This window comes from Colletotrichum lupini, chromosome 3 (genome assembly GCF_023278565.1).
Source record: "Colletotrichum lupini chromosome 3, complete sequence".
NCBI lineage: Eukaryota > Fungi > Ascomycota > Sordariomycetes > Glomerellales > Glomerellaceae > Colletotrichum > Colletotrichum lupini.
Window position 1 is genome coordinate 1,464,428 of NC_064676.1, and position 20,594 is coordinate 1,485,021.

Sequence of the window (20,594 nt, forward strand, 5' to 3'; positions counted from 1 at the left end):
AGGACTGCCCATGCTTGCACAGAAGCTACTCGGTCTTCTCCTCGAAGAAATTGGAGCGTACCTTATGACACGGCCCTCGACTCGGGGCTGAGATAGAATGCCAGGTCCGGTGGGGTGCCTTTCACGCCCTCTCACGCCCTGTAGAGACACATTCTCTAAACTGTTGGATATCCCTGTGAGTAGAAACCTGCAAGCTCGTATCAGAGTTCTCAATAGAGATATGAATCACCTCAACCGTCTTCAGTCCTCCCGAGCACGACTTGTTGGCGAGATTGTTGGAAGAGAACGAGAACGAGTTTGGGCGACCAGTTGAGCTCAACCCCGCTGATCAACCCCCACTTTCCCAATTGAGTCGACTCCCCAATGGGAAAGCCACCCCGCGCCGCTGTATCTCAACTCCGACTTCGCGGCATCAACTCGGCGAGGTGACGAAACTTACTCTAACCTCATATTTCACCATCACAAGTCAGGTTGACTAGTCTAGTGAGTTGTCCTCTTACGTCAAGCGCCAGCACAACATCTCTTGATTTCAGAAGATCTTTGGCTTGTGAAGAAAGCGACGTGATGGGATGGACGTGATTATCTGGAGCTAACCAATATTTCCCATACTCAAGTTTGCAATTCCATCAAAGGACAAACACTTCTCAAGAGAAGTCGATTTCAAGCCAATTGCTTCAACTACCGCAATCATGTCAAAGCCCATAGTCCTCCAACTGGGCCAAATCGAGCAGTACGCCATCCTCCGTCTTCCATTCAGACGATTGTCGTCTCATGCTCCCGAATCAACCTTCAGCCTCGTATTCACATCCTCCCACTACAACCCCTACATCACCCTTCCTCATCTCAACCAGACGCCCCAAACCAAAGCTAACAAACACAACCCAAAAGCGCCCACGACACCTGGGCCTCCCTCGCCGACGTCGCCCAAATCATCAAGCCAAAGGCCACCAATCGCGCCGAGTTCCTCGAGGAGTGCAAATCCGGCGCCCTCGACGGCGTAAAGGCAATCTACCGCACTTTTGCAAGCGTCCACATCACCGGCCGCATCGATGCCGAGCTCGTCGCCGCTCTTCCCTCCAGCGTAGGCTTCATCTGCCACAATGGTGAGCCTCCCTCCTCTTCTTCCACCTCACACGCTCAGAAGACGCCCGATATCATGCATTTCCCATCACGAATCCCTCAGTAGTAGCAGTAGATCAGACGCCACATGCTAAACAACACCAAGGCGCCGGCTACGACCAAATCGACATCCCAGCCTGCACATCCCGCTCCCCCGACCCCATCCTCGTCTCAAACACACCCACCGCAGTCGACGACGCAACAGCAGACATTGCAATCTTCCTCATCCTCGGCGCCCTCCGCAACCTCAACGCCTCCATCCTCTCCATCCGCGATGGGAAGTGGAAAGGTCAACCCCCTCCCCCGCTAGGCCGCGACCCCCAAGGCAAAGTCCTAGGCATCCTCGGTATGGGCGGCATCGGGCGCAACATGGCCAAGAAGGCAAGGGCGTTTGGCATGGAGGTGCGGTATTTCAACCGTACGAGGCTCGAGGGCCATTTGGAGGAGGAGTGTGGTGCCAGTTATGTTGATTTCGAGACGTTGTTGCGGGAGAGTGATGTGATTTCTCTCAACCTGCCTCTAAACGTACGTAACCCCCCCCCCCCCGGGGGGCAATTTTCCTCTTCATCACCACTGACAAGAAAAGGCCCACACCCGCCACATAATCTCAACCCCGCAATTCGACCTCATGAAACCCGGCGTGGTGGTAGTAAACACGGCCCGCGGCGCCGTCATCGACGAAGCCGCGCTCGTCGCGGCCCTCGATTCCGGAAAAGTCGCCAGCGCGGGCCTCGACGTCTTTGAGAACGAGCCCGAGGTCCACCCCGGCCTTCTCGCCAACCCCAACGTGCTGATTGTCCCGCACATGGGCACCTGGACGCTCGAGACAAGCGTCAAGATGGAGAAGTGGGCTATTGGGAATGTAAGGAGGGCGGTGACGGAGGAGAAGCTGGATAGTGTTGTTGTTGAGCAAAAGGGGCTTGTTGGTTAGAGGGGTGGCGGACGAGAAAGAAGGTGGTAAACGGTCTCTGGTAGAGGTTTTGTTCCTGAAGATAGTAAAAAAGTAGCGAAAATGAGGTTGCCCATGTAATTGGAAGTAACACGAGATATGTAGTCCAAAACACGTAGAGCCTAGGAAAAGACTGCCTTGTTATCGTCTGACATGGATGTTAGATAGACACCAGCTTGGAACATATTCTACAATAACATCCCCAATGTCTGGGTTAGAATAAGTAACTCACCCAAGTTACATTGTGCCTCATGGACGTATACTACATGGTATACGTACCGAAGAAGGGCGAGTCCCTGTGCGAGACCACCGGATTCCCGACTACATATGCTGACCTATGGTCCATAGAACGGAAGTTAAAGCAAGGATTTCTAGACGAACTATTGCTGAGGGATTGAGACAGATGGTATCCCAGAGCCCTCATTGCGGTACCAGGTCCAAGTCAAGTGTTCTGTGCGCATTTACCAAGGCGCACTTGTCTAAGTTTCGGGGCGTAACTAGCGAGTGCGGTAAGAATTGAGGGTAAACCTGCACTCAGCATGCAGTTCTACGCATCGAATGTCTAGATGTGAACGTGGCAAGAATTAGACAGTACGAGGGCACAAATCAATAGGCACAATCAAAGTTGTTGCTCGAAAGACGCATATATTCATCTATGCGGACCGCGGTTGACGGGCCCTAGTCGTCGAGTTGTCTACCCATAACCCCTAATCCCATGTCCGGGGGTTGAGTCCCTTGTTTTTTCCCGCTCCCCAAGAGTCGGGCCGAAGAAAGCAAAATACAGATGCCATGGTCTGGGGAATCACTATTCACAAGCCAACGCCTTTTTTTTGTTGAAAAATCTCGCAGCCAGGCCCCCCAAGCTTTTTGAGTTTCCAGCCCGTAACCGCCCCCAGCCGAGATTCCCTTCCCAGATGTGTCATGCAAGTCATGCTGTTGAGAACACACATTGCCAAATGTTATGGTGTACGCTCGTTGAAGTCATTAGTCGGAATGTTGAAGAAATCCAGTCGCTAAAAGATTGGACGATACAAAGAGGAAGCCGCTTAGTAGCGGTAGATGTCGCTCTTGTAGGGACCCTCAACGGTGATGCTGAGGTAGTCGGCCTGGGTCTTGGTGAGCTCGGTGAGCTCAACGTTGACGTGGGACAGGTGGAGTCTGGCGACCTCCTCGTCAAGGACCTTGGGGAGGACGTAGACACCAACATCGAGCTTGCCAGCCTTGGCGAACTCGACGTACTTCTGGCCCCAGGCGGCGTCACCGGACTTGTACAGCATGATCTGGGCAAGAACCTGGTTGGTGAAGGAGCAGGACATGACGAAGGAGGAGTGACCGGTGGCACAGCCAAGGTTGACCAGACGACCCTCGGCAAGGAGGATGATGTGGCGGCCGTTCTTCATCAGGAAGCGGTCGACCTGGGGCTTGATGTTCTGGACGCTCTGGGCGTTGGCCTTGAGCCAGGCGACGTCGATCTCGATGTCGAAGTGACCAATGTCTGGAGGGAGGGGGTTAGTCAACTGGACTGGAGAAGAAACAGAGAACAAGAGGAATGAACGTACTGCAGACAATGGCGTCGTTGGGCATGACGTCGAAGTGAGCGCCAGTCAGGATGTCGCGGCAGCCAGTGGTGGTGACGAAGATCTGACCGCGGGGAGCGGCCTTCTCCATGGTGGTGACCTCGTAGCCGGCCATGGCGGCCTGGAGGGCGTTGATGGGGTCAATCTCGGTGACAATGACACGAGCGCCCATGGTGTGCAGAGCCTGGGCGCAGCCTTTGCCGACATCACCGAATCCAGCGACGACGGCGACCTTGCCGGCAACCATGACGTCGGTAGCACGCTTGATTCCGTCAATGAGGGACTCGCGGCAGCCGTACAGGTTGTCGAACTTGGACTTGGTGACGGAGTCGTTGACGTTGATGGAGGGCACAAGGAGCTTGCCGTCCTTGAGCATCTTGTAGAGGTGGTGGACACCGGTGGTGGTCTCCTCAGAGACACCGTAGCAGCCCTTGAGCATCTCGGGGTACTTCTCGTGGACGAGGTGGGTCAGATCACCACCGTCGTCGAGGATAAGGTTGAGCTTCTGGCCATCCTTGAAGGCGGACAGCTGCTGCTCCAAGCACCAGTTGTACTCCTCCTCGGTCTCACCCTTCCAGGCGAAGACGGGGACACCGGCAGCGGCAATGGCAGCAGCGGCGTGGTCCTGGGTGGAGAAGATGTTGCAGGAAGTCCAGGTAACCTCAGCACCAAGAGCAGTGAGGGTCTCGATGAGGACGGCGGTCTGGATGGTCATGTGCAAGCAACCGGCGATACGGGCACCCTTGAGAGGCTGGTCGGCAGCGTACTTGGCGCGAGTCTGCATAAGACCGGGCATCTCGTTCTCGGCGAGCTCGATCTCCTTGCGGCCGAAGGCGGCAAGGGACAGGTCAGCGACCTTGAACTTGTTGGCGGGGGCAGCCATTGTGAAGTTTATGGTGATGGTAAAAGGTGGTTTGGGGAGGAGGAAAGGGGTATAGAGGAGGAAGAAGAGAAGAAGAGAGGATGAAGAAGGAGAGCAGGAGGAGAAGATTCAAGAGGTAGTTGGCGGGGGGAGGGCAGGTAGAAGAAGTAAAAAAAAAAGGCTTTTGGACTTTGGAGGGGTTCAGACACGGACAGGGACGGCAGGAAGGCAGGGCGGTGTGTGAGTGCCTGAGTGGGAGTGCCAGAAGTGGGAGGGATGCGGGATGCGAGGGATGAGATGTCGGGAATCCAGACTGCCCTGAGGTAAGGTACCTTGGGTAGGTGAGAAATCTCTGCTGCTCCTGCTGTGTCAACAAAAAGTACCTCCTTCTTGCCTTTTTTTGCCTTCTTGGTGTTGCTGTGTGTCGGCGAAGCGCGGCGTAAGGTACGGTGATAAAAAAAAAAAAAAAGGTACTTGTCTCTACATGATCTCCGTACCTACTTCACAAGTTCACAAGTTCAGACTGAGGTATCCGCAGGTGGCCAGTGGTGGGAAGGAGGGGTAAAAAAGTGACTGGGGGACGGGGACTTCCTGCCTTTGCAGCAGGCCAGCAGCCCACCTGAAGCCTGAGGCGGGGCAAAAAACTTCACAATTCGATCCAATGCTCTTTCCTCCTCACCCACGCCGTGCCTTCCAATTGACTGAAGTCTCGAGGTGTGGCAGGCGGGGTGGGGTTTTGCCAGTGTCTGGTCGTTGTCTGGGCACCTCGTCCTCAACAGTGGACACGCCATGCTGCTCTACTGGTCACCGATGCTCAGTCTGCTGGTCATGGCTCCGCGAGACTTTGGAGCTGATACAAGACGATAGCAACAAGTACATGCTATCTGTCCATCAGTGCTGTTCACAACCCAAGTACACCAGGTACTGAGGTGGAAAAGACGGACATGCCCCTCGGCTGATGATAGCTCCGACACCTAAGGTACTGACTGCTGCTATCCCTCGCCATAACTCGGGTCCAACAATGCAACAGATGTACATTCCCTCCGTCACATATCTGACAATCAGACTTTCTCAAGGGCCCCAGAACACTTCCCTTTTGAGCTCCTCTCAGACCATTTCCATGCGGTGAAAGGAGGCAAAAGAGGAGGGGCAATGTACCTACCCTACCATGCCGTAGCTAAGGTACGGATACGAATCAGATAGCTCGGCTTCCATTCCCCGGTACTTTTTTTTTGGTTCTTTTTTTCTGCCAGACTTTTCTCTCCGGTCTGCTGTCACTGGCTGAGGTACTGGCTGAGGTGTCAGTTATTGTCTGGCCCAAGACACCGACTCCTGTCTCATCCAACGTCGTTCAATTGGCGTTTTGCATTTCCCCCTACCCTTCCCTTCCAAGTTCCATTCGAAGCTCCCATTTTTGATAAGCCACAAAGAGCGGCGCATATGGAAGGGAAAGGGAGGGCTAGACCTAAGGGAGCAAGCTCTGGAATGTAAGCTCTACCTAGGTAGGTCCCTTGAGTAGGTACCTCTGGTACCGGTAGCTCACCTCACCTCAGTCCAGGGAAGGCCCTTATTACGTTACCACTCGGAAACACAACTGCGGAAGCTCAGAGCAGCCCGTAGGCCGGGCCCGACCTGCTCGGAGGTAAGCATGTAAGGTAGCTTAGGTAAGGTAAGGTTAGGTCGGGTAATTAGAAAAAATACTGCCAATGTGAGTGAATTCAGTGGGAAAAGATACATTGGCCTCGCTCAATCGGCTTGGGGTGGGCGGCGAAGGTACATGCAGATCTGATAGGGAGCAGGTACCTACCCTGATGGAGAAGACGGGCACCTCAGAAAAATACGGAAATGTGCCCCTCATTGACATTCAATTTTTTTTTTCCATCTGGCCAGCAACAGCTTCAGGGCCAGCCGCTTGTGCCCGCCCGCGCCGCGCCAGGCGTGCCGCCGAGACTCAATCTGAGAGGTTGACCTCTTTTTGTTTCCCCTTGTTTTACCGTTTTCCTGCGCTAGTCCCTTTTAGGCGTGAAACCCCTCGATTTGTGCCCCACCAACCATCGCCCTCGGGGAACACAAACGCACCACGTACCTCACTTCAGGACCTCTCCCTCTCGAGTAGACTGACTTTGGGCAGTATCCTCAACGGGACCAGACGAATCATGCAAGACAGGGCTGTCAAAGCTAATAAGGACCAATAAGTACACTCTGTCGCTAATATATAGCATGGGTTATGGACGATACTAGGGGTGGTATTTGGGACGAGGCGTCTGAAGCCGACTTGTCCGGAGACATACGCGGATGCTTCATCTTTGCTGTTCAATGTGCTTGATTCCATCTTCTGCTCTACGGACGAGTATCCGCGTGCAAATCTAGCTAGGTAGCACCTCACCGCTGGGCCACATACAACTTGATGTTACCGCCGATGGACGCAGTCGATAACCCACTACTTGGCCGTGTTTTCTTTGACTCGTGTGTCCGGACGTATCATCTCCCAGGTAGAACGACAGCCCCGAACCGCTGATATCCAATGTCCATACCACAACAGCTTCGTCTTTTGACAGCCTCGCGGCTTCAAGATACCCTTTACTCGCAAGGCTTCACTCGACGTCGGCCGTAGACCGTGTTAGGCCCGAAATATGCCGTGGCCCAGGGAGGAAAGCCCGTCGCTCTGGAATGCAAGAAAAGACATCGAATATCGACTCAGTACACACTGCCTGGGACTAATTACCGTAACGCCGTTTCGAATGCTTTGATCCGCTGCCCCAGATCATTCATCATTCCCAGAACACCTGTTCTCTAAGGTAATTCCTCTCTTTTTTGTGTCTGCCCTCGCCTCGACTCTGCTCTCCTCCTCTGCACTGCACTCCCCATTCTTCGTCTCTCGCCGGCCTTCCGTTTTTGGTTCTTGTCCGTCCACATCCACGGAGCCGCGCAATGATGACCCAAGCCTGCCTTAGGCGTCCATCTAAGCCCGCTTGGGCAGCAGGTTCTCCCTGACGGCAAACATCTTGGCGCTGATGTTGGCCGTGAATCCGTCCACCTGCTTGCTGTACTGCTCCACCTGCTTCGCGTTCAACATGCCCTCCAACCGGCTGGGCTCCTGAGGCAGCTTGAACAGCCTCTGCCACTCGTCCTCGGGCAGCGGCGCCTGCTTGGCCGCCGCGCGCGCCGCGTTCTCCGCCTTGCGCTTGGTCTGCCACTGCGTGATCTTGGCCTGCTCGCGGCCGAGCTGGCGCTGGTAGAACTGGAAGTTGTTGAGGTCGGTGTAGTGGGACTCGATGCTCTCGAGCAGGAGGTCGCACGTCTTCTCGAGGAAGGGGTCTATCGAGAGGTCGAGGTTCTCGACCGAGGGGTGGAGCTGCTGCTTGAGGGGGTCGTCGCGCAGATCCGACAAAGAGTTGGGCGACTCGATCTTGTCCTGCTCGGGGAGGCCGGGAAGCTGGTGCAGGAATGAGGTCAGAAGGTGGGTGTTGTGAATCTCGACGGGGAGCTCGGCGAGAATGTCCTTGAAGGTGAGCTTGGAGGCTTTCAGGCTATAATGAGAAATGTCAGCATCCCAGTCGGTTTCCAAATCTTCATTTATAACACAGTCAACATACCTCTCAGTCGTGAACTTGCCCTCCTTGTATGCCGCCATGAATGCCGGGGTGAGCTTGAAAGCGCGCAGGCTCAGGGAGCCCTGGGAGCTGCGGCTGACGTCGTGGACGAGGGCGACTGTCCGCTCGTTGTCCTTCTGGTAGTGGTACTGGTTCTCGATGAAGCTAAGGTTGACAAAGTTGCCCATGGCAGCGCTGGTGTACCAGCCGACGTTGTTAGCGTCGACGTTGACCTCCTTCAGGTGCTTGATCATGTCGTTCTGGTAGACAATGTTGGCCTTCTGGCGGGGAGCAGCGGCAGCGAGGGCCGAGGCATCGTTCTGGTGGCTGTTTTGGTGGCTGTCGGTGCTTGCGACGTCGACCGTGGGGAACTGGAAGGTGTTTGTGATCTCGAGGAGACCGTCGGCGTCCATGCCGACGATGGAACCGGTGGCGGTCGTGGGGAAGGTCGCGGAGCCATGCTTGACGATTTTCATCACCACCTAGAGACACGTCTGAGGTTAGCGACATTACACATCCTCTACCATATATCCCTCCATCATGACTGCACTGCAGCATGAAGCCCCAATGTGAGGAGAGGTGGGGCAGAATTCGGGCAGGACTCACAAGGGCCTCAACGCGGACCGCCGTGAGCGGCACCTCCTTGATAACGTCACCCATATTTGCGATACGATCGGAGAAAGATTCGTGCAGGTTCAAAAATTCGGTGGCCTGGTTTTGAGTCTGCGGCAGCGGGATCGTTGGTGTCGCGTTAACTTGGCGGTCGGAATTCGAGGAGAGGGGCGGCAGTCGTCTCGTCGTGTTGCGAAATATCGAACTTTTCGCTACAACGAATTGTGGGAGGGATTGTGGGCTGTCGGGCGGTGTCAGGCGGCAGAGTTCACTGGAGAAAAGGTCATGTGATATGTTCACCCCCTTCAAGCTCCGTTAAGCCCACCCCCTCCGGACCGGCCGTGGACGGACCCACACCGCCGTCTTTCTCTCCCACGGTGATCCGTAACAGATTCCACACGCCACGTCCTGAATGGGAGGGCATCCCACTCATTGCCCCCACGCCGAAAGCACTCAAGTCGAGTTTAAATTCAACGTCGTCTCATCTTGTCGTCCTGCGCTTCCCTCCTTCCATCTTCCTCTTCATAACCTGGCCCATTCGACTCTCCTGCTCCTGAGCATCATTTTGCGATATCACTCGGGGGGTGTTATGTGCCCATGTCGGGTTGTACATGTCGATAAAATGAAAATGGTACATTACAGCCGTGAATCAGCACCTCTGGGAGTCCGAGCTCTCTCACCTGCTTCAGTATTCGCCATCCCCTCGTCTTTCGCTTCATCAGCCAGAATGATTTGCAACAGGACCATCACTTGGATGCAAGTGTAAGGTGGGATAGGTACGGCGCGTTGGATCTATGCGTTTGTCTATTACGCTATCTATGGAGGAAAAGCCAATGGTTTCTTGGCTGTATAATGCTAAAGTATTCAAGTGCGCCCATGTCATACCCTCTTATGCCGCGTACCATACGCTCTGTTTGTGGTGTCTCATTGCTCATTGACCAGTCCGATTGCGACATTTTCTCCAAATCACCAAACGCCGCAAATAGCCACTTTTGTTTTACCTGCCCGTCCGTCTGAAAGAGGGTGCTCTCAGTCAACCCAATCGACAATCTCCCAGCTTTCGGCCCCGTCACGAACGATGAGGCGGTGTCGATCAATCTTCCAGAACGAGTACATGGACGCTGTCGCACGACTTGCTCGACGATGAGCCTGACCGTGGCCGGCTTTGACGGCATCTGGTCTCGACCGCCAGACGCACGTTGCCAAATTTCTTCCTTCTGAGTCGGGACTTCCGAACCAATATCTGCGGGCGAGTTAGTCTCTTGTCCTTCTTTGTCTCTATTTCCTCGTCAATTCTCTTACTTCAAGAATCCCCCGAATTGGTTGGCTTCGGCATGCGCGGCCTTGTCCAAAACGCCGAGATCTTCATAGATTGTTGATGGCGGGATCGTCGAGCGGAATGCCACAATGTAAAAGGAAGTTTCCTTGAATGTTTTTCCAGTGGATTGGACGAGGCGCTTGAGCTCGCCGAGAACTTGGTCCCAATTGAAGGATTCAACGTAGCCGGCCGTGGCGTAGTCCGCGCGGAGGCACTCCATCTGAGACAGCGCCCTGGCGAGGAGGGCGTTTTCATCATCCAGGGTCTCGAGATCTAGCAAGTGCTCTGGTTCTGTGTAGGGAGAGTGGACGAGGAATCTGTCCGTGTTGTTGATGTCGACCTCAGCTATGTTGATGGCTGTATTCTCCTTGATGCTTTGGGCCAGAAGGTCGACGCCCAATGGGGCCGTGGTCACAACGGCAGTCATGATGACGATCCGGAGCAATGCCTCTGTGATTGTGCTGGAATGAAGAGCCCGGGTGGCTTTGAGCTGTTGGATCAAGGTATCCCAGAGGGCGCTTGAAGGAATTGCCGAGAAATGATGTGGGTGAAGAGCAACGAGCGAGTGGTGTAAGGGGCAGACTCGGCTCAGCACAAGTTGAGGCTACGTTATGGTGTTTCGTTATCTGGAATAGAAAGACGACAAACATCTGAAAACCAAAAAGACGAAAGGACGAAAATGAGCGTCGAGTCTGAAATATAAGAACAGAACAGCACAGCACAGCACACCATCCAGAGTCAGAGACGTGTCGGGCAGGGGGCGTCGAGGAAACGTCTTTTCGACACAGGATTGCCTAACCCAAGCCCAGGTGGGTCGGGAGCGACTAACACCTTACACACCGTCGAGCGACTCGGTGCGAGTCAAGTGCAGCTGACCAACCCGGTGTGCCGGTCAAAGAAGCGGTGTTCATCCCTCAACCATGCTTAGGGAGTCTGGGACCCCTTTTCCTGGGCTGTTGCATGGGACTGGACTTTGCCTAGGTAGCAAATCTGCGACCCGGGTGGGCAGCCAGGCGGGCACGGCGGGCTAATCCAAGATATGGATCATCTCAAAAAGAGAAGAGGAAGAAAAAAAAGAATTTCGCCGGACGTTTGCATGCTATGCAGTAGGGGGGAAGCATGCAAGCATGGGACAGCCATGGATGGTGCGGTTCGGTACGGAGTACGGACGGTACCAGTGGGCGCAAAGGAGCGACCAGTTTTGGAGGGATTGCGCAATCGGATGTGGTTCTGATGCCAGAGACGTGTGTAATTTTGGATATGATGCGCAATGCGCCTCTTGAGATTTGGACTCGGTTTTTTTAGACTTTTAATTTTATTGGCACGGCCATTTGGAGAAAACGGTAAAGGAAGGGAGTTGAGTTACACAAAAGTACGGGACACTTGAGTTACGTTTGCTAATTGTCAAAGCAGAAGCGCAACAAGAGCACCAAAGAAAGGGAAAACATGGAGTGATGGGCATACACATGTTAATTTGGGGCCAGAAACTCACCAGAAAAAGTCTCGGGGTGAACGACAAAGGATGGCTCGCCCGTCTCTGGAGAAAAGAACGGATCTGGATTTGGTTCTGGCGGTGGTATTGCTTTAGAAGCCCAGACGAAGAGTTGGAGCAGCGAGTTCCCCCGCATTCTTCACTGACGCTACACTGGGCCTAAAACGTCTAGCCGTAGGGCTAACAAAAAGGGTGAGGTGGATGGGATGGTTTGGCAACGTTGGTCGAGTTAAGGTACCTTATGGTAAATGGAGGAAAAGAAGCAAAAGCTTGTGGGCGCCCTCAAGGTGCCGCGGTGCCTATCTTTTTGCCTTCATCTCTGCATTCTGACTTTTTAGGGGCCGGCAGAGTTGCAACTTGTGCTCTATCACACCGAAACTATTGGCCGACAACTTTTTGCATCGGCAGGCTGGCGTATCCCGGCATCAACGTACCGGCGGGTAAATATCCACCCCAACAATGCGGCAACATTGGATTGTCAACGAGGTGGTCGGGTGTCAATGTTCAGGCCGTGTTTCGGAGACTCTTATGTCTTCCTCAATCACTCCCGTCGCTTCACTTTGTCTCCCTATACCATATTTGCGACTTTCAACAACGAACGACCAGACGATTTGGCACGCCGTAACTCTCATGCATCTCGTATCATTGCCGCCTTTGCTAAGTTGATGCTGATAACAGGAACCTAATTCTGTAGATACACGTATCCGGGGAGATACACTTACAGCAAACTTTCTTAGGTTCCTGCCGTCGTCACCGCCGGTTGTTATCTCTCCAAATGCACCCTGCTAATCTCACATATGCACGTTTTCTGCTGCTTCTCTTCCGCCCGTTCTTACAGCCCTCCGACAACTTCCGATTCGTCCTTGCCCCGGGTGAGCCATACCTTTGACATTTCGTACGTGCCCAGGTAGAGACCGCTGCCGACGGCCGTCCACACGGCACGCAAACCTCCACCGCGGAACAATCCGCGCACGCCGTGTCGTCGATACACGTCCCGCGTCACCTCTAAGCTGCCGCGCTTCGGCTTCGACCTAGGACTCGCCGATTTCTCAACATGTGAAGGCGACGAATTGCTGTGGCTGTGGCTGTTATCGCCGGCTTCTCCCGCGCTCAGCATCATCCGCGTCTTGACGACGTCGCTCGGCGTAGTGATGAAGGCCGCAAACGCGCCCGCTGCGCCCGCGCTGGTCCCCGTGACTACGGCTGTTTCTACGAGGCCTTGCTCTTCGCCCTCTGCCCTCCCTTGCGACCGAGAGGTCCAGAATGTTTTTCGCACATGCTCAAAGATGGGGAATTGAATCGCGGTAAAGGGGAGGTTGCGCGCGACGAGGGCTGTGTAGCCGGAGAAGAGACGCCTCTGCGCCCCGGAACTTGTGACCTGTCGCAGGGCCTCGAGGGATGTTGATCGCCTGGTACCGTTGCTGCTGTTGTCTTGCTTCCGTAACATTTGCGCATTTTGTTTGATGACTTCTGCTGGTGCGAGAACTAGGCATGAGCCCATCTCTGCGATGGCCGAGGCCGAGGCATGCACAAACGGCTGAGGGAGCAAATCAGTGCTGGAGATGGTTTTCTTCATGCTTTCATACGTGGCGAAGAATATCCCGGCTGGCAAGTTTACAAGCTTATCAGTACCGTTCATATCGTATCTCGCCGTGATGCGCGAGAATGTATGGGAGACTTGGTGTACTAACCTGCCGGTAATGTGGCTAGCACCACACTCCCAATGCCCTGGTAGAGGCCCCGGAAGAGGGGCGCTTTGCTTCCTGATGTCGAGGCATACGTCTTGACAAAGTCTTGGCTCTGATATCTGGTCTTGATGGTGTCCAGATGGTAGACGAGACAGTCTACTGTGAACGCCGCCGCAGCACCGGCCTGGATCTGTCAGTCAGGAGTGAGGGCTCAACCGCCCCAGGTAGGATGTACTCACAGCGTATATCTCATACATTTTGGAATGATCTCAAATATCTTGACACCTATATGTATGAGACGCAGTGCTCATGTCTTTGAGAGAAACCTCAAATTTCGGTGGGTTCGGCGATGTCACTGGAGCGACGAATGACATCATCCTTGCTGAATTGGGCTCAGTCCAGTGCCCTTGATCGTACCTGCCCTGAGGCATCTGAAAATGACGATTCATTTCACTACATCTGGAGTTCTGTTACTTGAGCTTTATAATACTGCCTTGATTCGTTTGAAGAAAACATCACAAGAGATAAATCTACAAAGACATAACATCTCAGCTTCTACAACTGCTCGAATTCATTGACACTGAACACCACCTTGATAGGTCAGGTAGAGTGAGTGAGTGGCTGGAGCTGTAAGGTGGCTGAGGTGGACCCCTGGAGCGATAAGATAAGGGACAGAAAGTGCCCCGCCCCCACCATGCGCAGGTGTGCCGCGCCGGGCGATTGATTGACTCTTACCAAAACTTTTTTCTCCTCCGCCTTCGTTTTTTTCTTCTCGCCGCAAAACACGACCGCCAACAACACGCATATTCTCCTTTTCCAGCAAGCAAGCAAGCACTTCAAGATGGCGAGCGCTATTGAAGCCGAGGCTGAGGCGCCTCACAACATGTTTGACGTACGTCTACTCCCTTCGCCCTCATCAATGCCCCCCAATACGACCCCCAGGAACTTTGACTATGTGGAACCCGCTGCCCACAACACATCGCGATCACCGACACGACCAGCCAGTACCTCGAAAAAGTGCTGGAATCCTCGAAACCGACCTCCCGAACTCTTCTATTCACGTGAATATTGGCATTGAGTCGACATCGCGAATCGAAATACCCTGCGACAGTCTTGGATCACGACTACTGCTGCGTGCGCGAATGCAACACAGCTTAAGGGCCTAGTGGGAGTCATATCAGAGGAGTCGAAAAGCAGCGGTCAACCGACCGCGCAGAACCTCCTCAATACTAGAACTCGTATACTCGGGCACGCGACGAGCTTTGGCACACAGCTCGCGCCTATCGAACTCTTCCACTCGAACTCTCGATTCTCCACACAACCGCAATAAACGAGTCACCAAGCGCCAATGATGTCGATACAGTCAAAGTTCTTCGGGGTTGCAAAAGTCATGTTCATTTCGGATAACTGACAAACTGCGTTCCAGACCATCCTCGTTCTCGACTTTGGTTCCCAGACCAGCCATCTCATCCTCCGTCGCCTGAGATCCCTCAAGGTCTACGCTGAGATGCTGCCCTGCACAACCAAGCTGGCCGATCTTCCTTTCAAGCCCAAGGGTATCGTGTTGTCTGGCGGCCCCTCGTCCGTCTACGACCAGGACTCTCCTCGTAAGGAAACCTCTTGAGAAAGTAGAGTAGAGCTCTTTCTGATACTGTAAAGACGTCGACCCCGCGATCTTTGATCTCGGTGTTCCCATTTTGGGTATCTGGTATGTTAGCCAACACCTTCGTAGCGGAATCATGTACTTATCGATGTGTGCAGCTACGGTTGCCAGGTAATGCTCGATCCGATATATCTCCCATGCTTTCGACTGCACGAGGACGCTTTTTCGTCTTACACCAAGACTCCGGCGGTACATTCTATCGAGACGAATAGCCGGCTAATTATGTGCAGGAACTCGCCTGGAGAATCAACGCCAAGAATGTGGCCCGCGGAGAGGCCCGAGGTCAGTCACTCTTGGGGGATCAAGTTGGATTATAGAACAGTCACTCTGACCTGTCCATTATGCAGAGTACGGTCACGCCGATGTCACTATCCTCAACTCCGGCAACTCCCACACCGATCGCCTCTTCGCTGGTCTGGGAGAGACAATGCAAGGTGAGCCTCCAAATATTTTAGAATTCCCCTCATACTCTGTTGCCCAATGCTGACTTTCACGGTAGCATACATGAGTCACTTCGACAAGGTAAATCAGCCTGAGTAGAGAGCATTTGGACGTTCCGAAGCAGTTTTTCTGAAATCAATGCAGTTGGTGGCTCTTCCCGAAGGATTCACCGTCGTTGCAAGCACGGCAAACTCTGAGTATGCCGGAATCGCCCACCAGACCAAGCCAATTTACGGTATGTCGATCCCGATCAAAATCCAACGTTATGCAGTCTGGCGAACCCACGCCATCTCGTTCCATCAGTTATCATCGTCTCTGCGCTTTGGACTATGGCTGACTTGATACTCTGAATCCTACAGGCGTCCAATTCCACCCTGAGCTGGTTTGTCCTACTAAATTCCCCTGAACCTTTGTAGAAATACGACTAACTCTGCATAGGAGCACGTAAGTTGAATGACTTCCGAAATTCCCCTTAGTACGGAGGCATTTTCCTCGCCGAATACGGCGATCATATTCCGGCGATCAGCATGGCGCCCGTTATGGGACCATTGATTATTATGGAGGACCGCCGGCTCAGACGCCGTCCGCACAGTTTTGATGACACGAACGCACACTGACATAGCAACTTAGACACCTCGCGGTAGTGAGATCCTGAAGAACTTCGCCGTTGATATCAGTGGCGCCAGACCCAACTGGGTGATGGAGGATTTCATTCAGAAGGAGATCATCCGCATCAGACACCTTGTCGGCGACAAGGCACAGGTCATCGGCGCTGTCTCTGGAGGTGTCGACTCCACTGTCGCCGCCAAGCTTATGAAGGAAGCGATTGGTATGACTGGATGCTCATCCAAGAAACTCAGGGGGAGACTAATCTTTCATCAGGCGACCGCTTCCACGCCATCCTCGTCGACAACGGTAAGCACTCCAGCACCATAATCAGCGCGTACCGGTATACTGAGTTCATTGTGATAGGCGTCATGCGTCTCAACGAGTGTGAGCAGGTCAAGGAGACTCTTGAGAAGCACCTTGGCATTAATCTCACCGTCGCTGACGGAGCTGAGTTGTTCCTTGGCCGCCTGAAGGGTGTCACCGAGCCCGAGAAGAAGCGCAAGATGTCAGTATGCTTGATTACATGTATTGACCTCTCTAATACGGTAGCAGCATCGGCGCAACCTTCATCGACCTTTTCGAAAAGGAGGCTCTTAGATTGGAGAAGGAGGCCGAGAACACCGAGAATGCCGGACCCATCACTTGGTTCCTCCAGGGCACACTTTACCCCGATCTTATCGAGTCCCTCTCCTTCAAGGGGCCCAGTGCGACTATCAAATCTCACCACAACACCGGCGGACTTCCGGAGAAGATGAAGGTAAAGATTTTTCTGAAGCGGCTGGAGTGTTTACGGGAATGAGGTCTTCCGCTTCCCTGGTCGCTAGACCACACCGCTTCCATTTTCTGTCCTCTGTTTACTCTAGCTGACTTTCTTGCAGCTCAAACTCATCGAGCCCCTCAGAGAATTGGTTCGTTTCCCCAAATCCTCTTCCGTCCTCATCCTGTGATCTGTCACACTCGGATGACAGTAGGACATGTACTCAAAGCGGGGTTGTGTCTATTTGGCCGACACGAAACTGCGTCGCACTTTCACTGCATTTTCGCTTTCGCTCAGAGTATTTTCTACGTCCCATACTGACTCCCGCAAATAGTTCAAAGATGAGGTTAGAGAGTTCGGCAGACAGTTGGGCATCCACCAAGATCTGGTCATGCGTCACCCGTTCCCCGGCCCCGGTGTAAGTACCAGATCGCCAGCCGTCCAACACGTAGCTAGTCTAACACCAGTCAGATTGCCATCCGCATTATTGGAGAGGTGACACCCGAGAGAGTCGCCATTGCCCGTGCTGCCGACAACATCTTCATTTCTATGATCAAGGAAGCCGGAATCTACAATGAGGTGAGTGTCAGCCCTTTGATTTTCCTGGGATAGTCGCTTACCATTTTGTAGATGTCCCAAGCATATGCTGCTGTGGACTCCAACAAGGGTATGTTGCCAGACTTTTTGGTGTTCAAAATCCGTCACACCGGCCGGTTTCTTTGCTAACGAATGATATCTCTGCAGCTGTTGGAGTTCAAGGTGATGCCAGAGTATGTCCCTCCCTTCCGATATGTGAATAAAGCAGACGACTGACTTTCCTAGGTTTACGGCTACATTATCATGTAAGCGCCATCACTAAAGCGCCTCCTGCTAGCAACCTTGCTTGCTTGTCTCCCTGGTCATCTCCCCCGATCAATCAACTGACAATAATTCTTAGTCTCCGCGCCGTTAAGACTCTGGACTTCATGTCCGCGGAGCCTTACGAGTTCGACTTCAACCTCCTTAAGAGGGTATGACTAGCTCCTCCTCCTCTTCATTATCTATGGTTGCTGACTTTGAATCCTTCAGATCTCGACCCGTATCATCAACGAAGTTGACGGCGTCGCCCGCTGCACATACGACATCACGTCGAAGCCCCCCGGAACGATCGAAATGGGTTCGTAGCTTGAATCACCTGTCTCATCTTTGCAAGTACTCGTTAGGACCCATCGCTAACTGAGAACAGAGTAAAAATTGGGAATTTTGGATAGAACAAGTAGACTCAGGCTTGCAAACTCACGTCTTTTTTTCGTCAAAACTTTGGATCCCTCGGTGAAATTCAGTCGAGCCGAACCATGGCATGGGTTATGCGCGAGGACGAACTAGAATGTTGCCGCACAAGCCACGTTGGACGAGAGTTATATCGTCCGTCTTCGTGTTTTCACCTCGCATCGTCATTGCTCAGATTGCATCTCATGGAGCATTTTGACGACTTCTACGTCGTCAATTTCTTCTCTCGACCGCAACCAACGTGAAAGCAAGATAGCTTGCGATCCAGCAATGGCCAAAGCAGACACTGTTTGGCGTGCCCAAGCTAGTCAGCAGTCCACGCATGTCGATCACCCTAGTCTGCGAAACCATCCCGCTAACAGAAACAGATGTGCCGGTAGCACCACTTTGAATTCGCTGGCGTCCAACCCAAATCACACCAATGATGGAGAACTTCCTCGGTTTCTGCTGAGAGCCAAGAACCTTGAGCATCTTTGCTGCACATCTACGACGTGACGAGTGTCATTCGTCTCTGGAAAGGTCTTCATTCCAGCCTTGGCGATGTCGCACCGCTTCGAAAGCCTCTTTCAACGATGCAGCAGCGGCACGTCAAGCTGCACCGCCGGTCATCGGCCGAAACGCCCCAACAGCACCATACAATCAACCTGGAAGCACCAGCAAGATACGGGAGGCAGATTTTCAAGGCCCGCTGACTGCGGATTTGCCCTGCAAGAAAACCCGGGTCTGCTTGCTGTCAAGCTCGGTCTTGCAGATCTCATCCGGGCGGGGCGGTCCCATCTCCATGCTGTGCCACCGCCTTGACATCTCGAGTTTGGTTTCACGAAATTTGATGTCATGTTAGAGAAAGAGAGAACGACAGACACTTCTTTCGCGACCGAATGAGTTGATATTGGAAGCAGCTTTACTCTGTTCTAGAAAATCCCACAATTCGCAACGTCGCACGAAACGCGCCCCGTTTTTAGATTGTTGTGTTGACTCATTTGCCATGTGGTCTTCCAAAAAGGCGCTGCTGAAAAGTTGAGGCGAGCGCCTCAGGAACAAGGGGAAGATGGACTCAGGTTTTGCCTCGTTTCCTGCCCCTGTCTTGGATCACGAATCTCAGCCACCTCGGCTCCAGCTGCGAAGAAGACGAGCAAATGAGGGCAAGAAGGCGTGGTCTCCACGCGATATTCACGTTCGATAGCCCGTCCTCGTCCACCTCGAGGCCTTCTAGATCAGCGCCTCACTATATTCTTTGGAGTCTTGTATCCCCACATTCATATATCGCCTCCTCGTGGCCTCCGGGGACGAAATTCGCAACCCGGGATCCGAACAGAGACAACGCCACGGGCTCGATAGAACATTCCAAAAGGGTTTCTGTTACATTTCGAAATCGTTAGTTTCAACGATGGAAGGCCAGGATTAGCCATCACGGGGGGTAAATGGGCTGACTGTCCAGGCCCAGCTGAGGTCTTGAAAGGCAGCCATGGCTTGGAGAGTCTCATGCAATGGCGTTGGCGAGCCACGCGAGTTGCGCGCTCAAGATTCGGCCGCGGAGAAATTGGCAATAAATTACGCCGTATGACAGACGAGAGAGGCACACACATAACACGCACACACTTAGGGAATACACGCACACTTGGCGGATGAGGCCCAATAGTCTCGTGATGCATCCGCGCCTATCGCCGAATGGGAGACATTTCACGACTGGTGGGTGTGAATCGCCTCACTCAAAATGGCTAAGTGTTGGTCCGGAGGATACACTCCTTCGAGTTTGCCGACTTACGCCCAAATGCGCCTCTATGGTTGCTGATCATTCGCAGAAAGCTAGCTGCAATCAGCCGTCAGTTGTATTCATTAGCCAACTTTGTGTCATTTCTTGCGTATAATGTCGCGGATCGTGATCTACAGATAATTACTCAATCGGTGCCGTACGTCTGTGTACTCCGATGGATCGGTACCGTGTAACTGGTCCTTGGGCCGAGGTTTTGGGAGAGAGAGTGTGTGTGAGGGTTAGAACACAAACCAAACACCAGGCAGAGAGAGACAGACCCCTCATCGACGATTGAAGCCGTTTGTGTGGGAAAAGGTTAACTTGAGCGGGAAACGGCCGTGCATGTTGTAAGTGAGAAGTGAGAGATTCCTCAGCTCAGCCTCCTCCTCACCAACAACATTTCGGCCAGCTAACAATATCGGTCCCGAGGACTGCCCTCCATGTCAGATGGAATGGCAGCGCTAGGACGCTCTCACCGCCGTCATCCCCCACTTTCGTAAAATCCAATGCCCGTTTACTGCCTCGTGTGCAAAATCCCCATGCTTCGTAAACGAACAAGTGTTGACATTGCGGTGGCTTTGGGAACCATAGAGCTTGCCCCTTTATTCGGGGGCTGAACAACATTTCTCGACAACCAGCCCTTACCAATGGATTCAGCCCAAGTTGCACCAGCCTGCCTGAGACAGCATGTACCACCCCTCCTCAACACATAGTGGTGGTTGTTGATTGTATTACCTCGAGCACGAGGTTGACTGATGTGCAATCATCTTGTTGGAGGGAGGCGGGCCCATGTGGCTGCTCCAGAAGGAAGGGGAACCAGTGTGTCCAATATCAGACGGTGATGCAAAGCCAAATCAGGAAGATGGACGTCCACGGCAGGGCTCAGCTCTCT

At 53.2% G+C, this 20,594-nt stretch overlaps 7 protein-coding genes across 7 annotated transcripts; 4 read left to right on the forward strand and 3 right to left on the reverse strand.

Moving 5' to 3' along the window:
• Window positions 1-689: 689 nt before the first annotated feature.
• Window positions 690-2,050, forward strand: CLUP02_05160 (D-isomer specific 2-hydroxyacid dehydrogenase; the record flags this gene model as incomplete). Its single annotated transcript, XM_049284169.1, has 4 exons — window positions 690-730; window positions 889-1,103; window positions 1,226-1,644; window positions 1,706-2,050. The coding sequence occupies 4 exons, from the start codon at window positions 690-692 to the stop codon at window positions 2,048-2,050; spliced, it is 1,020 nt and encodes a 339-aa protein (XP_049141312.1).
• Window positions 2,051-3,114: 1,064 nt separating this feature from the next.
• CLUP02_05161 (adenosylhomocysteinase) lies at window positions 3,115-4,528 on the reverse strand (the record flags this gene model as incomplete). Its single annotated transcript, XM_049284170.1, has 2 exons — window positions 3,115-3,563; window positions 3,628-4,528. The coding sequence occupies 2 exons, from the start codon at window positions 4,526-4,528 to the stop codon at window positions 3,115-3,117; spliced, it is 1,350 nt and encodes a 449-aa protein (XP_049141313.1).
• Window positions 4,529-7,469: 2,941 nt separating this feature from the next.
• CLUP02_05162 (Mov34/MPN/PAD-1 family protein) lies at window positions 7,470-11,658 on the reverse strand (the record flags this gene model as incomplete). Its single annotated transcript, XM_049284171.1, has 15 exons — window positions 7,470-8,037; window positions 8,104-8,582; window positions 8,707-8,983; window positions 9,060-9,120; window positions 9,188-9,265; window positions 9,393-9,504; window positions 9,615-9,725; window positions 9,790-9,955; window positions 10,015-10,634; window positions 10,689-10,805; window positions 10,871-10,880; window positions 10,971-11,057; window positions 11,121-11,260; window positions 11,414-11,427; window positions 11,523-11,658. The coding sequence occupies 15 exons, from the start codon at window positions 11,656-11,658 to the stop codon at window positions 7,470-7,472; spliced, it is 2,976 nt and encodes a 991-aa protein (XP_049141314.1).
• A 112-nt stretch (window positions 11,659-11,770) lies between these two features.
• On the forward strand, window positions 11,771-12,208 carry CLUP02_05163 (uncharacterized protein; the record flags this gene model as incomplete). The annotated part of the gene is made up of 2 exons (XM_049284172.1): window positions 11,771-11,809; window positions 11,861-12,208. The coding sequence occupies 2 exons, from the start codon at window positions 11,771-11,773 to the stop codon at window positions 12,206-12,208; spliced, it is 387 nt and encodes a 128-aa protein (XP_049141315.1).
• A 146-nt stretch (window positions 12,209-12,354) lies between these two features.
• On the reverse strand, window positions 12,355-13,467 carry CLUP02_05164 (uncharacterized protein; the record flags this gene model as incomplete). The annotated part of the gene is made up of 3 exons (XM_049284173.1): window positions 12,355-13,127; window positions 13,214-13,394; window positions 13,450-13,467. The coding sequence occupies 3 exons, from the start codon at window positions 13,465-13,467 to the stop codon at window positions 12,355-12,357; spliced, it is 972 nt and encodes a 323-aa protein (XP_049141316.1).
• Window positions 13,468-15,300: 1,833 nt separating this feature from the next.
• Window positions 15,301-17,844, forward strand: CLUP02_05165 (GMP synthase; the record flags this gene model as incomplete). The annotated part of the gene is made up of 16 exons (XM_049284174.1): window positions 15,301-15,307; window positions 15,373-15,395; window positions 15,459-15,549; window positions 15,674-15,696; window positions 15,753-15,758; window positions 15,945-16,143; window positions 16,197-16,428; window positions 16,476-16,680; window positions 16,802-16,831; window positions 17,015-17,098; window positions 17,152-17,259; window positions 17,311-17,347; window positions 17,425-17,450; window positions 17,503-17,522; window positions 17,618-17,690; window positions 17,749-17,844. 16 exons carry the CDS (start codon window positions 15,301-15,303, stop codon window positions 17,842-17,844), a joined length of 1,260 nt encoding a protein of 419 aa, XP_049141317.1.
• Window positions 17,845-19,085: 1,241 nt separating this feature from the next.
• Window positions 19,086-19,578, forward strand: CLUP02_05166 (uncharacterized protein; the record flags this gene model as incomplete). The annotated part of the gene is made up of 2 exons (XM_049284175.1): window positions 19,086-19,323; window positions 19,388-19,578. The coding sequence occupies 2 exons, from the start codon at window positions 19,086-19,088 to the stop codon at window positions 19,576-19,578; spliced, it is 429 nt and encodes a 142-aa protein (XP_049141318.1).
• Window positions 19,579-20,594: the final 1,016 nt, after the last annotated feature.